Source organism: Schistosoma haematobium, chromosome 2 (assembly GCF_000699445.3).
Source record: "Schistosoma haematobium chromosome 2, whole genome shotgun sequence".
Lineage (NCBI taxonomy): Eukaryota > Metazoa > Platyhelminthes > Trematoda > Strigeidida > Schistosomatidae > Schistosoma > Schistosoma haematobium.
In genome coordinates, this window is record NC_067197.1 from 41,043,040 (window position 1) to 41,059,421 (window position 16,382).

The 16,382-nt window shown below is 36.1% G+C and overlaps 1 protein-coding gene across 3 annotated transcripts in view; it reads right to left on the reverse strand.

Moving 5' to 3' along the window:
• Nucleotides 1-13,207, reverse strand: part of TRPT1_1 (tRNA 2'-phosphotransferase 1) — a 38,462-nt gene extending 25,255 nt beyond the window's left edge. For 2 of the 3 annotated variants that reach the window (XM_051215216.1, XM_051215218.1), the window contains exons 1-4: nt 12,971-13,207; nt 4,805-4,901; nt 168-322; nt 29-113 (exon numbers count right to left, since the gene is read on the reverse strand). In XM_051215216.1, coding sequence (XP_051068406.1) covers nt 29-113; nt 168-322; nt 4,805-4,901; nt 12,971-13,033 — 400 coding nt within the window. In that variant the 5' untranslated portion in view covers nt 13,034-13,207. Of the gene's footprint in view, nt 1-28; nt 114-167; nt 323-4,804; nt 4,902-10,249; nt 10,385-12,970 lie in introns of all 3 variants that reach the window. The other variant, XM_051215217.1, reaches the window with a different exon arrangement.
• Nucleotides 13,208-16,382: the final 3,175 nt, after the last annotated feature.

A 16,382-nucleotide genomic window follows, 5' to 3' on the forward strand; every position in this document is an offset into this window, starting at 1 on the left:
ATGACGTGAAAACAACACACATACATACCAGGTTCATATTTCATTCCGACATTCTCTGCTCCATGACGTAGAATCCAAGCTAACTTTTTTGATAAAATTACATCAGGGTCTTTCTAAAGTATCATAAAAAATATCAAGAAAAGTTGAAATATGAAATATCACCATACATTTAATTCAGGCGGTTTCAAGCGAACTTTTGATCCTCTAACACTGAATCGTAATAATGCATCATTATGTACAACATCAATAATTTCATCATATGTACAATGTTCTTTTTTGAATTCAGGTAACTGGATAATTTCATCAATTAGGAAATAACCATCTGAAAACAGAGAGAGAAAGAGAGGAACAGAAACACAAGTTATTTGTTGTGAAATGAAATCGATGCATTAGACAAAGTTGTTGCATCTTAATATGAGGACTGTTCGACAGTAATGGGTGAGCACACTCAAGATTCAAGTGTTTTCGATAAAGATAATGAACACTATCCTGGAATTATAGGAAAGCTGTACACGAAAGCATCAGATTAAGTAGTAAGTAGTATGATCACTAGCAACGTTGTGAAGCTTTTGACTTCTGGAGTTAATAAAATCCAAAAGTAGGCAAGTCAACATTGGATAAAGGTTACGACTGTCATGGGACTGGAAGATTTTGAGGGTCCGTGGTGTGGGTATATTTTGCTTAAGAGTTTCAGAATTTGAGTGAAGTGACTGCCCGATATCCTTGGGTTTTCAGTAGTTATTCAATTTAAACCAAAGTTATTGATAAAAAATCATTGCGAGACTACAAACCAACAACGACCTTGAGGGAACCAATCAGATTCAATATAGTGGTTATTGGATTTTGTGCAAAATAAAACACATAGTTCTGATAATCTTCGTCTTCTAATTACATTATCGAAATTTATGAAATAAGTAAAATTGTTCATAATTATCTTGTAAGGTGCTTAGAACTGATAAAAATCTTTTAGGGGTCCATATAATGAGTTTGACATGATGCATAAGTCAAATTACAAGGATTACATGCTCCTGACGCAGATCGTACCTGAGAGCGATGATGTACTTTAGGGCATAGTCAAGAGTGTTCTAGGATATTATACCCCTAACTCTCAACTTTGACACTACTAAGTGTAACTCCTGAGTCTAGACGGACTTCTTGTCCGTAATCTTAATCCTAATTCGTTTTTAGTGCCCAGAGATCTGACTCCAATTTGGACGAAAGAACGAATATACCGTGGACATAAATCTTCCATTTAACACCTAGGCTAATCCCGTTTGAGCGACGGGGGTAACAAGTCAAGTAAGGATTGAGTCGGATGTATTTATTTCAGACAATCGCTTATTCAGACAGACATGAAAACGAGAAGCAGAAACTCGAAGCGGAGAATTCAAGAAAGCATACTCCCTTTTACAATTCATTACAAGCTTCAATATAACTCAAAATAGATAAAGCATAGTGTGACAAATAAACAGGTACTGAGTGAAATAATGAGTGGCAGACATATAAACAGTACATATGAGGTGCATAAGAACAGAATCACAAGGACATAGTGTGTGCTGAAGGTCATATTACCTATGATGACAACATTTATTATTATAGTAAGAATGACTCAATAATCATATGTTGTTTGAGTCAATAAAGTCTGTCCAAAAGTTAGGGTGAATCATCTGTGTAGTTGTACTAGACGCTAAACTTACCATGTTGAAACTGTATATCCATCACCACATCACCATTTTTCTTATAAATAGCCCTGTAACTCTACACTCTGTTTTCTCATTGGATGATACGTCGCTCAAGGTTGACATTATTTTATGGTCACTTCAAAGCCTAACATGATCTTCATAAGACCAGAGACTTAGTAACACACAGTTTGATAAGGATAGAATGAAGAATTAGTTTTAATGAACAGTATTAGTCTGATCATAATCTATATACTTTTCAATGTGAAGTTACCATTTTATACTGAAGTTGTATGGTACACTGATTTACTTTTTTATATGTCAGTGTCAATTGTCTACATATATATCAGCAAGCTTATAAAAGATCAGTCAGTGAGTGTATTGAAGAGTAATAATTGAGTTAGAGATGGATCTATGAATATAAGAAAGTCTGAACTTCCATTGCTTGAGATAATTGACAAATATGATGTACGTATTATGCTAATTTATATTTCGACATTTGATTCTATTTATAGTAGACGAATCAAATTTCAATGAATGATGGTTTATTTCTACGATTCATAAAAATCAATCTTCCAGTGAAGTCAGCTAATTAAAATCCATGTAAAGTATGGTACAAATGTGCGTAAGCCCAAGTTGGCAGACCCAATTGACACGACGAGATGAAATTAACAACCATGTTGGATGTGAGAAAGGTACTCACAAAAGACAATGGAAGATGGTTGCGCAACATTATGGATTGATTGAAGTTAGTCTGGCACACCATTCAGTCCCCGCCCAGTGGTCCATAGGTTAAGCGTCCGCGCGCGAAGCCGAAGGTCGTAGGTTCGATTGCTCGTCGCGGAATCATGGATTCGCATCACTAAGTAGTCGTATAATAGGAAGAAACAACTGTTTAATACTTCCAGGTTCCCAGTAGTTGTCTAACTTAGATCAGTCTGTGATTTCAATGAAACCAACAAGTTGAGTAAACAAAGGAATTGATGTGGTAACAATGATGAAGAGAAAGATTAAGCACTGACATACGATTCAGGAAGACAGAATGAAAAGGTGCGTGCGATAGAATACTGGAACTCACAATCGAGAATGCAACAAAGAGTGAAGTCGAGATGTTAATATCTATATCAACCGTAAGAGACAAAATAATCCATGGTGCGTCTTCCAGAATGATCATAATTAACTTTTATTTTAGTTAACAAACAAAAATTAAAAAATTATGATCACCACTTAGCGGTCGTTTTCGTTGTTATAGCAACTTAAGAGTGTATATTAATAATAAGTGACCTCAACGGAATGTGTATGAGTGAGTAAGGTTACTTATTATAACGTAGGTTTTCAAAATGAAAATAACTACCAATCTATTTTAAGCAACTAAGATACAATACAAAAATGAAGTAGAAACTTAGATAAGTCAATGTATATTTACAAAAAAGGAAATAAAGTACATCAGTTTAGTATTTAAGGAAACAAAACAAAATATCCAGATTTGGAGGACAGATATTGGTTTGATTGTTGTTTGAAGTCATTTTAACATAGGATTAATGTTTCCGAAAGTTAATCTAATTGACATGATATGAAGCAAAAAAGATGCTATTCTCTTGACAGCAAAAAAGACTGATCTATGGATATCCTTGAGACAAATGAGATCTATAATTGAATATTTTAAATGATCAAAGCTTTAGAATCATAGAAATAACAAAGATTCATCCACATCAGTCATTCATAAGCAACATAGAAACCTTGTGTGTGTGTGTGTATGTATCTACTTAAGTCGTCTCACACTTAACGGCATAATGAGATGAAAATATGAAGACAAATGCCACAGTAGTGGAAATAGTAACAGTATCAGTGGTGGTATAAAATAATAAACCGAGACAATAAAATTCACGAAGAAGGAATACATTTGTGAAATACCAACTATACGATAATTTCAAAACCCAAATCTGAAGGAAGACAAAAAGTGAACCCATCTGCACAATTGTGAACCACGTCATTAAACGTCAGCAACTACTGGCCAAAATCCGAACCACGTAGTCTTTACCTGCCATATACCCGTTTACACAAATAGTCAAAAACATCATAAACTGATGCTAAGTATTAGTCAAGTCGCTTCTAGCTTCCATTCAACATATTCTTATGCTAGCTAACATCGCCCGTACAAGTAAGCAGTAATTATTGATTTGTAATACATCTCCCAACCATTTCAATCGATGAAGATTCATCATCTAATCAGCCGATTTGCCGTGTTTGTCATCTTTATATTCACATATTATCTTTTGCGCTGTACTGATTAATAATATTCATTACTGTTCTATTACGAAATATAACTGTTGGTTACGACATATTATCGTATCATATCTCACAATGTTTTTGTTTTGTTGCAAACTAGAAAATGTACGAAGGAACATTGAACTGTCAAAAATGAATAGTAGAAAGAAATAATTTGTTTATATAATAATAACAATGATAGTTAACATTGTCAACTCTCTCCCCAGTCCAAAGTGAAAAAAACCTACCTGATAAGATAATGGTAATTTAGTAAGTAATACAAATTAGTACAATGAAATGTTAATTATTAAGAGATAGTTGAAGAAAGTTTTCACTGTTAATAGTAATTGAGTACACTAAAAGCTTTAGGGTATCATTTTATTCATAACTTCGATAACCACTATTCAAAATAAACAATGAATATGTACATAACTATCAAGCACAATGTCTTCACTTTTGTTTTTTAAACAATATCAACTTGTGTAGGTTGTATTCACCAAAGATTGATTTTAGTTGTAGTACTGTTGGAAACTACGTAGCACTGAGTAGTTTTTTTATTCTCATATGAACGCTTCTCATTAATGCGCACTTACGATCTCGTCACAAATTTAACCTATGATATTCAGGTCTCACGGTCAACGACTTAACCTCTGTACGATGTCCAGTGGTATAATTCTATCTTCAACCAATCTATGATATAGCGCATCAATTATCCACTGTCATTAGTTACAAGTGTTTCACCTTCCACAATATTGTTTTTACTCAACTTTTGAAGGAGAAGAAATCACGTGTAAAAAAGTAAATTTTCAACTGAAATGGGATTAAAGAGTAGTATTTACTCTTTTTATTTCTCTCACCTGGTAAATCAGTAAATTTATGAATATGCTGTAGCTTTCCTTTTAAAAATTGTTCTAGTAAATTTCCAATTCTTTCATATCGATCAAGTGATTTACGCTATAAAGAATTAAAAAGAAAAGAGAGATCCAGATTATGAGAGCGAGAGAAAGATGAACTATTTTAAAAGGAAACCTAATTTTTCCTACTTAAGATTTTAAAAATATGCAGCGTAGTATGACACGATAATGGTAAGAGAATAATCAGACAGTATAAATGTGCATAGAAATAACAACAAATGCCACTGAATTAGCTGCTACTGGTGTTATGCAATTATAATAATAGTAATAATAAAAAATAGTGAATGTAATTGAATTCACTGATCAGGTAAAATTTATATATTTGGTTTTGGTTCACATTATAAGTATGAGGATTAGTGATATAATTTGATTGCACAAATTAAAGTGGGGAGGTGATTTGAAGCTACGATTTGATAACTGAAAGTCGAGTGCCTTAACTTCTGAGCTACCGATTGAATATAGTTTATCTATAAACTTTTTTTTCATTAATAAGTGATATTTTGGAAGTGCGGTAACAAAATATTAACATATTAATTATTTAGACCTGTTTGTTACCCTTTATGGAGCGTAGGTCAGCCAGCGATCTCCATACAACTCTGTACTGCACTCACATTCCTAGTTTTCGCTAAGTGGTACTAATACTCCTGATGCTTGCTTCCGAATCCCAGAGTTATGTGTCTTGAGAATTTTAAGCTAAGGGTTGTCTTGTCATCCAGTCTAGTGGTTTTTGGATAGTGTCTTCCTCACTTTCACTATCTTCTAATTCCTTTTTCAACAGAAGCCTAGTTTGTTCTCCGATATGGCAGGTCACTCCTGATGATCTCTTGACAATGGATCTGGAGTATCTTGTGCAGACAAGTATTTATAAGTACTCGCACTGTTTTGATGGTGGTACTTCCTAGTCTAAGCTTCGTACAACAGCATTGTTGTAACGTCAGTGTTGAAAATCATAACTTTGGTCATTTATGACAGCTCTCTTAAGTTCCAGATATTCTTCGATTGCAAGAATGCTGCCTTTGTTTTTCCAGCTCGTGCCTCCACATCGACATTACATCCTACATGTTTATCAATGAAGTGTCCCACGTACGTAAAGGCTTCTGTCTCTTCATGAGTTTCTCCGTCAATTGTGATTTGACCATTACTTACTAATGTATTTTAGAATCTTGCTTTTTCCCTCGTACATACTAAGGTTTACTGCTGCGGAAGCCGATGCTACACCGAGGGTTTTGATCTGGATTTGTTGCAGTATATGAGATAGAAGTAAGTCATCTGCTAAATCCAAGTCGTCTGGCTGCATTTTACGTGTCCACTGCATTCCTATAATTTTACTGAGGCGTGGAGATCTTTATAATGCATTCAACGATCAGAAGAGAAAAGGTGAAAACAGGTGGCCTTGTTTAAAAACAGTTCTAATTAGCAATGCATCAGTGAGTTGCCATCCATGCACAACGCTGCAATTCAGTTCGTCCTTGGAGTTTCGAATGGTGGTTTTTTTAAGCACTCCAGTGTTGAAGATTGTACAAGTCCCTCCTATTCACAGAGTTGATCCCTTTTTCATGATCTAGGAGGCTGACGTAAAGTGACACGTTCCATCCGACTACTTGTCCAACAATGATAGCAGTGTCGCGATTCACTCAGTACGTGATTGACCCTTAAGAAAGCCAGCATTTTAATTTTAAATTTGGGTGTCTATCAAATCTTTCAATCGGTTCAGCGACACTGCCAAAAACTTCTAGTATTAGAAGTAATCTGACACCTCTGTTATTCTCAAGATCACCAATAGCTGATTACGTCACTCTATCTTGATGATATGTTTGTTTTTACAGCCTGTTGGTACTTGTTCTTTCAGCCAAATCCTGCAGAACAGAATGTAGGAAATCTCTGCTGTCATTTCTAAATACCTGGTAATTATGGCTTGCCATTCTTGATTAATCTAAACTTTGCTAATTTCCTATATAGTTAGTTTGCACATCCAAAGTACAGTATGTTTGCTTCTCAGCATGACGCGCTTCTAAGGTTACTGCTGGTTCAAAGCTCGGGTAAAGAAGGAGGGTTGGGCATGTGGTCGACAACTTCGTCCAGTAGAAAACAAAATTGCTAAATAAAACGCTAACCAGAAACAATCGTTCAAAAAATCTAAACTCAAGCCCAAGAGTTGAAGAATCTTCATTTAGAAGAATTATGACGACTCACGGTGAAAGACGAGCTTCTTTGGAAGTCACGAAACGAGGTCCCTTTTAAAAACCAGAGAAACAATTAATATAGGTACATGGAATGTTCGAACAATGCGGAAGGCCGGGAGGACTACTCATATAGCTGTGGAAATGACAAGATACAACCTGCTGATGCTCGGAATGAGTGAAACCCATTATACATAGAACATCTTCGCAGTTACTTTTATGTCTGACTTCAGTGATTCAGCTAGTATGTTTTTATGAGTAGATTTTGTAAGCCTTGGAACATATCGCCGAAACTGAAAGTGCTGGGTTCGAGCCCCGCTTGTGGTATTATGGATGCGAATTGCCGAGTAGTCCCATACTAGAATGAAACGGCCGCCCAGTGCTTCAAGGTTTCCAATGGTAGTTTGGCACAATTCCACCCCACAAATATATACGCAAAGCTACATGGTTTTCACTGGACCACACCACAGAGAACCAGATCGACCATACCTGTACAAATAAAAAGTTCAGAAGGTTCATGGAAGACGTATTAACAAAGAGGATAGTTAATATAGCTTCAGATCTTTACCTGATTGTGACCGAAATGAGACTGAAGTTAAAGAAGCACTGGAAAACTATTGGAGCAACAGACTTACAACCGTTTAGTACAGTCTTCGTTCGAGATACTCACAAACTCAACGAATTCGAAATAGATCTCAGCAACATGTTTCAAGTTCTTCAACACCCACTCAAAGAAACATAGAAGCTGAAGTACTGAAGTCAGACATAGAATTAACTGCAAAGATGTTCCACGTTCTATTCAGGAAGATTTGGAAGGAAGAACAAGTGTCGACAGACTGGAAAGAACGTTACTTGATTAAGATACCAGAGAAAGGTGATCTGAGCAAGTGTGAGAACTGCAACAGCATCACATTAATATCAATACCAGAAAACGTTAACAACAGAATGTTGCTGAACCGAAGAAAAGTTCAGCAGATGCCCAACTTCGAGATCAACAGACTGAATTCCTTGAGGATCAGTTGTGTACAAACCAACTCGTGACACTACGGATCATTATTGAGCAATCAATTGAATGGAATTCATTATCATATATCACTTGCTTTGAATATGAGAAAGTGTTTGATCACGTTAATAGAAGAACCCTATTGAACGTTCTTCAACACTATGGTGTACCTGAGAAGATCGTCAACATCATCCGGAATTCATACGACGGACTACACTGCAAAGTCGTACATGGAAGACAGCTGACAGATGCATTCCAAGTGTGGATCGGTGTCAGACAAGACTGCTTACTCTCTCCTTTTCTCTTTCTTCCGGTGGTTGACGGATCACGAAGACCTCTACATCTCAGAGGAAGCACGTAATGCAATGGAGAGCTTGAGTGCGGCTAGATGATTTGGACTTTTCAGACAACCTAGCTGCTCTATCTCATACACAGCAACAGATGGAGGTGAAGACAACCAATGTAGTAGAAGCCTCTACATCAGTAGGCCTCAACATTCACAAGGTAAAAAACAAGATCCTCAAATACAACAAAGAGGGCACCAGTCAAGCTGTGGAAGAGGTAGAAAGTGGTAAGTAATTGTGCAGGATCATTGATGAACAATGAGGATCTGATGCATATGTGAAGGCAAGAATTGACAAGGCAAGTGCAGCATTCATACAACTGAAGAACATAAGATATGGTAATCGAGATGACTGACTGTCAGTCAACATCAGTCAGCATTTTGACTACAAACGTGGAGATAGTTCTAGTATACGGAGCTGGAACATGTAGGGCTACTACAACTATATTACAAAAAGGTACAGTTATCTATACAAAGTTGTGTACGTAGGGTACTCAGTGTCAGTTGGTAGGGTAGCATTAATAATACCCTACTTTGGGAGAGACCAAACCTTCTTTACTCGGGCTCTGGACCAGCAGAAATCTTGTCAGGGATCCAGGAAGAGTTAATTGCATATTGACTAATAAACTATTGGAGATAAAACCTCTTTGGTCACAATAAAGTGGTTGAACGTTGGATCAGATGAAGGATTTTTGCGCGGAGAAAAATTAAACTTTCTGAAAGAATAAAAGGGTAACGAATATATGGCTTCCCTGAAATTGACGTGTGAACAAAACAGTTATATCACTCCTCCATATAATTTCAGTGATGAGATAAAGTACTGAGATTTGTTATATTTATGAAAGTGAATTTGGGGATAAATGTTACATACTTTTTGAGCGACAACGCGATCTTTCAGATTCAGAAAGTACTTTAAGTACACTTTAGATAAGAATATCACGCCTGATATTGATGTTTAACTAGAGAAAATAAATTATGATTGGTCACTGAGTGGAGATTAACAGGCGTTCAGCTTACTGACTATTTAATTTCATTTCCATCCTACTGTTGATTCCTACTTTGGACTCAATGAGTGTAGAGTGGTTGTAATTGTGTTGAGGAACGTACTATCTAGTCTATACTCCGGTTTTCTATATTTGGTCATGAATCGCGTATTTGATACCATGTGACCCCACAGTGTGAAGTGTATCGATCAAGTGCCCAGTCTGGTGATGATATAGTCTAGGTTACTGGCAGTATCGTCGTATGTTGATAGTAAAGATCGACAAACAATATTTCCATTTTGCCGTTATATCAACTAGGGGGAGGAATATTTTCATATCTGATGTTATCAAATACAGTCAAGATGCGCTTTATTCTTAATCAATCAGAGTACTAGTCACAAGTTCTTTTGCTGATAAGGGTAAGAAATACGGATACATATGATTACCAGTACTAGTCCTATTCGTGTACTACTCTAACACTTGAGAAAAAGTTTGCTTATTTTCCAAACCTCAGAATTTATGAGATTTAAAGTGGTCTGTATTTTCTATTTTTTAATTTGTTTTATTTTTGCAGATACATTTTAGATGTTTAGCTTTTCCCTCTCTTTGTCTTTTATTTTGATACTTTTGTCTTTTGTTGTACGGATGCAAGATTTAGATGGCTAGAACTAGTGCATATTTATGCTAGGTATAAACTTATTCACAGTAAGTAGTTAAATAAACATAAAACAGAACAAGTAATAGAATACTGATGACACCAGGAAAGTAAGTTTGGAAACACAAACACTGTACTGGTTATTAGTGGGAGGGAAGGGAAAAAGCTACATATAAGCCACAAATGTTAGCAGTATTCAGTGTGGATTAGTGTGATGAATTTACCGTTTGAGGGATTTCATCTGTAGGTGGTGCAATCTGAACTTTTTTTTCTGATGAACTTGAAGTAGGCAAGCAAGTAGAACAGAAACGAAACATACTAGTCATTCGATTGGTACATTTTCTATGGCTCGTTGGAGACTAAAACAGGTTGTATGCAAAGTTTTTTAAAGATTAGCAAGCTTGAGTTATAAAGTGTAAATATCTAAAAACAACTGGTGAATTCACAAATGTATTTTCTATAAGGCAGTTGTTAATAAAATAGAATAAAATAGTCTGATAATGAAATATCCGAAATCCAGAATCAAAACTCTGCAAGTGCTTATTAAAGTTGATTGTCATCGATGTGGTTACTTTACAGATAATTGATGTAATCTGCACAGTATAAAAACCTTATGAATACCAGAAGCTTTAATCGTTTGAGTAATTAATATGTCGGTTGTTATGTAGATCGATTTGCCAGACATACAAAAACACAATGAGTTGTCACCTTCTTTTTGCCTGAAACTTGAAGCTCTTGCAGCCGATTTTGAATCATGAAACTTACCTTCCCTACACCTTAACAATACTAAATATTTTTATGTTGCATACCGCTGTGATTTCAAAAACGAAACATGCCACCGACCTGACAGTTTGTTTTACACAACTTAAAAATAAACTGCTAATAAATCCTTAACCGATAAATGTAGGTAGTGATATTCAAACTTTATACGAGTTTTTAAGGTTGCCTGAAACTAAATCAAAGAATCCTAATCGGATTATAATACACTGAATGATTAAATATTCTATTTTGCACACCAATTTAGTGTCCAATAATAAACTTTGCTATAAATACAGAAATGCGTGATATATTTTCTGGACCTAGATTTTCAAAGGCAAGCAAACGAGCACATTGCACACTTGATGTTTCAATCTCTAAGGTCACTCTGAGGATTGGTTAGAACAGATTGAAGATCCATAACAATTAATAGAAAATTAGCGAAAGAGTCAAGACTAAAAACTTAAACTTATAGTTCTATCAAAACGATCACCTTATTAATACAAGTTAGAATCGGGAACACATTATAATTAAAGTTCATTTAAAAATTTCAATACCGACTTAAAATTACATTGTAACTTTACATGAATGTGGAGTACAATGCGAACATTATGATGAGTTGTATACCTATGGACTATTGAATCGTACCCTTCCATTTAAACAGAAACTCATAAAAATCTCCTGTTTCTAGTTAATACATGTTCATCACATTGAAGTAAATACAGATATAATGAAGCTCAACGAAAAAGTATAGATTCACGCATCCACCGTACGGTTATAATAATTTCGAACAATATGAACTGTTAGTCAAGCTATATTAAGTAATGTCTCTATCCATGAGTGTTCTTAGGTAACAGTTGTATGCTTATAATGCGGCTGATCATATCATTTTTGGACTAATTTAGCAGATTTGGACCGTGGTATGGCACTTCTTGGATTAGAAAGAACAAGACACTAAAAAAGAAGCGTTTTTAGTTTAAGTTTGAGGTTCTCAGTTTGAGACTTTATCAACGCTTTCCCGTACCAATTATTTCATGTTATAACAGGGAAGCCAATCTACATGAACAGAATATCTAAGATACTAACTCCATTAAACATTCACAGAAATGGGCGACTTTCAGACAGACATTTGTAGATGAGATGTTAGAATAACTCATCAACCAAATAAAGATTAAGTTAATGGGTTGTGGGACACTGAGTAAGAAAACTATCGATGCCTCTCAGATATCTTAACTGAACTAGTTAAAATATAGGTTAATGAGTGAGATTCTCTAACTAATCACATCTCAAAATATACTTGCAGACTGTTAGAAAGGTGTCTAGTTACTTTGAAACAAGAAAACGGATTTTGAGAATAAAGAAACTGAGACGAATGTAGATATGGAAATGTAACATAGTAACATATGACAAAGATGGACCTTAACATTGTGTGATTTTACTTAAAATAAACAGGGATCAAAGTCACAATTAGCATTTGAATAATACACTATAATGAGAAATTCGCTAATAAAATCCGCTCACTGAATGTGATTGAAGTTGCTGTCACTGTAGAACCAGAGTCACCTAAAGCCCCCTTCATCCAGGCACTAGTACTTAAGTATGGATATTTGTAAGTAAATATATATAAGCAGGAGTGTATCGGTTGCCTTTAGAAATTAAGTTCGAATATCTTATAGTGATTGTGTCAATTCACATCAATTGTAAGAAAATGAAATTATTTAGTGGAAACTGTGATAGACCAAATGACTACACACTCTAGTGAATGGAGCAGTATTCCAAAAAGTAGTTGATTAGTTAGAAATAAATTGATCAAACTTAACCTATTTTTCCACAAACCTATAGTTTCGCGAGCAAAACAATTCTCACTCAAACCTTTTTACTTTAGACTTAATCATACTCCCAATTACTAGTTTTAGAAGTAGTCTAAAGCAGACTGTGGATTTCAATTACGAATCCACGTGAATAACTAAAAACGAAAATTCTGGACGAATTCATGAAGTTTTTGCAAAAGGCCGCAATAAAATTCAGGTCAGAACATTAATTTCATGCCTATGTCCGAAAGTAAACGGCTGGAAGTAAACACAAGACGCGTGTTAACGTTAAAACAACTATGCACACAAAACTGTTAAATAAAAATGTTGCAGGTAAGTATATTTCTTTAAGGTGAAAAGACAAGAAATAACCCTTACTTTGTAAGTTTTCGAAACATCCACTGTAGTCGACATTTGAAACGGGGTGCCTGTGGAGTCCATGGACTTGAGGATTTATAACAAATGCTTTCAGTATCCAATGTCTTTGTGGCGAGCTTACGAAAATTATTCGTTTTGTGTGCAACTAACTTTTAAAGAATAAGAATATCCAGGATTTTTACTTAAACGGTCAGTTTATAATGAAAACAAGTACTGAACTTGAATAATATATTAAATATGGAAATTAAGAGAGTATCTATTTACTCTTCTACCACTGTAACTGATTTGAATGTGATGACAAATAAGAGTGATGTCAGAAGTTCAGAGTGTAATAAAGAAGTGTAAAAAGATGGACATCAGACTATTAAGTCAACTATATGAGTGAGTGGAAGCGTCTTAAGTGAGGCGGGAATATTCAAGAAACCTCAACCCCTGACGCGCCACAAATCACCAGGCCCAGATTATTTGCATCCACCCCTTTTCAAAGACGATGGTGGAATTCTGGATGAGAAAGTGACTGAGATCTTCTCAAAGGTTTGGCGATTAGAGAGTGTTCCAAAACCACAGATAGTTGTCCATATATTTAAAAAGGGTTCACATCATTTCTGAAACATCTGGAGGATAAGTCTACATTCAATCTCGTCCAAATTTTTGGCTTCTGTCGTAAATAACAGATTGTTTAAAACCCGCAAACGATTAACTCGCGAGAAGCAGGCTGGTTTCCGTTCTAGTCGATCATGTATTGATCATATTTTCACCCTTCGCCAAATGTAATAACACCATCATACTTAGTACCGGACAAGAATTGTAGCGCTTCTTGACATTACGGCTGCGTTAGTTTCGTCGAACAGGACTGATTTTTGGGGTTGTCTATTAAATTTGTGTCTGAGTGATATATTGGCATCTTAAAAGCCCACACGATGAGTCAATTAGAGTAGTATTTCTCTATGCTTGTGAATCCTAGTCTCTCTGAGTTGAAGATGTCAGATAATTTTCAGTGTTTGGTCATCGTTGCCTCCGAAAGATTGCTAACATCCAGTGGCAACATCACGTTGGTAATGCAAGGGCTCTGCATCGTGTGTTCAGGCACAGAGACGACGATTCAGTTAGTGTCACTATCTCGAAACGTCGACTTTGATGGGTTGGATATGTCCTATGAATGTCGTCCTAGAGAATTCGACGTCGTGCATTATTTGCCGATGCTGGGACTGATTGGTTACTTTATGACATGGTGTTGAGGTATGAAAGGAAGCTGTACAGGATTGGCCTCTGTCAGTCTTTCATGACTCCTGGTAGGGGTCCTAGAGATGATTCGACACAGTGGATTGAAACATTAACAAATATGTCTCAGAATGGAAGCCAGTACTGATTCTGCTGTAATTTGCTTTTACTTTCTTCATAAAAAAGGAACGTAACGTCTTTAACTCAAAGAATCCTTTCTGGATATATTTTTGCTAACTGAACTTCTAGTAATATCGTAAAATGTGATAGATAAACGAACCCACCAATAGTAAAGTGAAACGCCCACCACCACACTAACTTTTCTTGACTTTGTATGACCGTGTCTCATTTATTCACCAATCACAATTCGATGTTTATTATAAAACAATATTTGCCTTGTTGACTCATTTTTCCAACTCTCTAGCTACTGTTCGGTACGTTATTAATGCCTCCGTTTTTCCCTGTGTTTATAGACTGTACTTTTGTTTTGTACACTAACAGTGTGAATTTACGTTTTAGAAACACATAAAGTTTATCGAGCCAAGTTGCTTACTTGTTCTGACTTTGGCTGAACCAAGACTTTGTATTCGACAGTCTAGGGATTAGCTTAAAGTTGAATCTGTAGGAAATTGCTTTCTACAAAGTTTCGAACAGTATCTCATCAAGAATTCGTACATTGAGTATCTTTAAATGTTTATGGAGAGTCATAAAATTGATCATATTCCCGGATTGTCTCCCTATTATTCAGAAACTCATATTGAAGACTAGCTCGGAGGAAATACCTACCGAATGGATCCCTTGTTAGAGTTAGAATCAGCTAAATTACGTTTAGCCCAGACAGAACGAGAAATTGAGTCGGAACGGTTACGTCAAAAGGGAAGAGAAAATTATAATCAAGTTGTGATTGACAAGACGCCGACGTATGAGTCTACATCTGCCTCGTATGCAGTTGATGTCCCTCCTAGAAAGGACTGGGTAACAATGTTATCTAGAGCTTTAGACCTACCAAAGAAAGAGATTATAAGGTTCGATGGTAACCCTATGAACTATTGGAGTTTCACAGGGAATTTCGAGGACTGTGTTGATGAGAGCGTTGGATTGCGATCTAGGTTAAACTATTTGATCCAGTACTGTGATGGTGAAGCTAAAGCTACTATTGTTCATTGCGCATTGCTCGAGCCGCAAGAAGGCTATCGTAAAGCCCTAGAACTTCCCGAGGAAGCGTTTGGTCAGAAGCATATAGTAGCCCATGCATTTATTGATAAGATGCTGAGCATTCCTTCCATTAAAGGGACCGATCCAGATAATTTAAGAAGGCTATCTCATGAGATGCATATTTGTGAGCTAACACTCACGCAAATGAACTATGTGTCCAGTCTTAACTCTACAAAGACTATCGAATGCATGTTCTTAAAACTCCCGCTACACTTGCGAAGAGGATGGGTTAAAGTTGTGTGTAGAATTCTGAAGACGGGTAGATAACCTTCATTCAAGGACTTTTGCGAATTTGTGAGAGAGCAGTCAGACATTGCTAATACTAGATATAGATTACTTGTCACCAGTGACCCTTCTAATCGCAACCAAAGACAATCTGTTGCCGATACTAGAAGACACCTTGATTCAGGATATAAAGCGAGAGTGTCGTTCGCTAACACGAGTGAGTATGATGTTACCCCATATGTGAACCAAGGGTTCTTGGGTTGTCATGTTTATTATGTACTGGAAACCACCCCTTGGATCAATGTGAATGGTTTGGAGACAAGAATGTTAATGAAAGGATAGAATTTGTATCAACGAAGAAGTTGTGTAGTATCTGCCTAAAAGCGAACCACATAGCAATAAACTGTCGAGCACCGAGGTCATGTGCCATCGAAGGATGTGGCTGGAGGCATCATACGTTGTTAAATAGGAAGCGGGAAGAGCAAGGAGATAATAGCAATAATGCACACATTAATACCCAACTATATACGGAGAAAAGCGTTGAGTGTGTACAGAAACAAGTGGCATTCGCAATAGTGCCTGTATTGGTAAGAAATGGAGAAAAGTTAGTACAGACTTGCGCTTTCCTAGATAGTGGGTCGGATGCTTCGCTTATTACAGGAGATCTAGCTAGAAGGTTGGGTTTAGAAGGAGAGTTCAAGACGATTTTATTGAAAACGTTGGATAACTAGTCCATATATCAGTGTAAAGA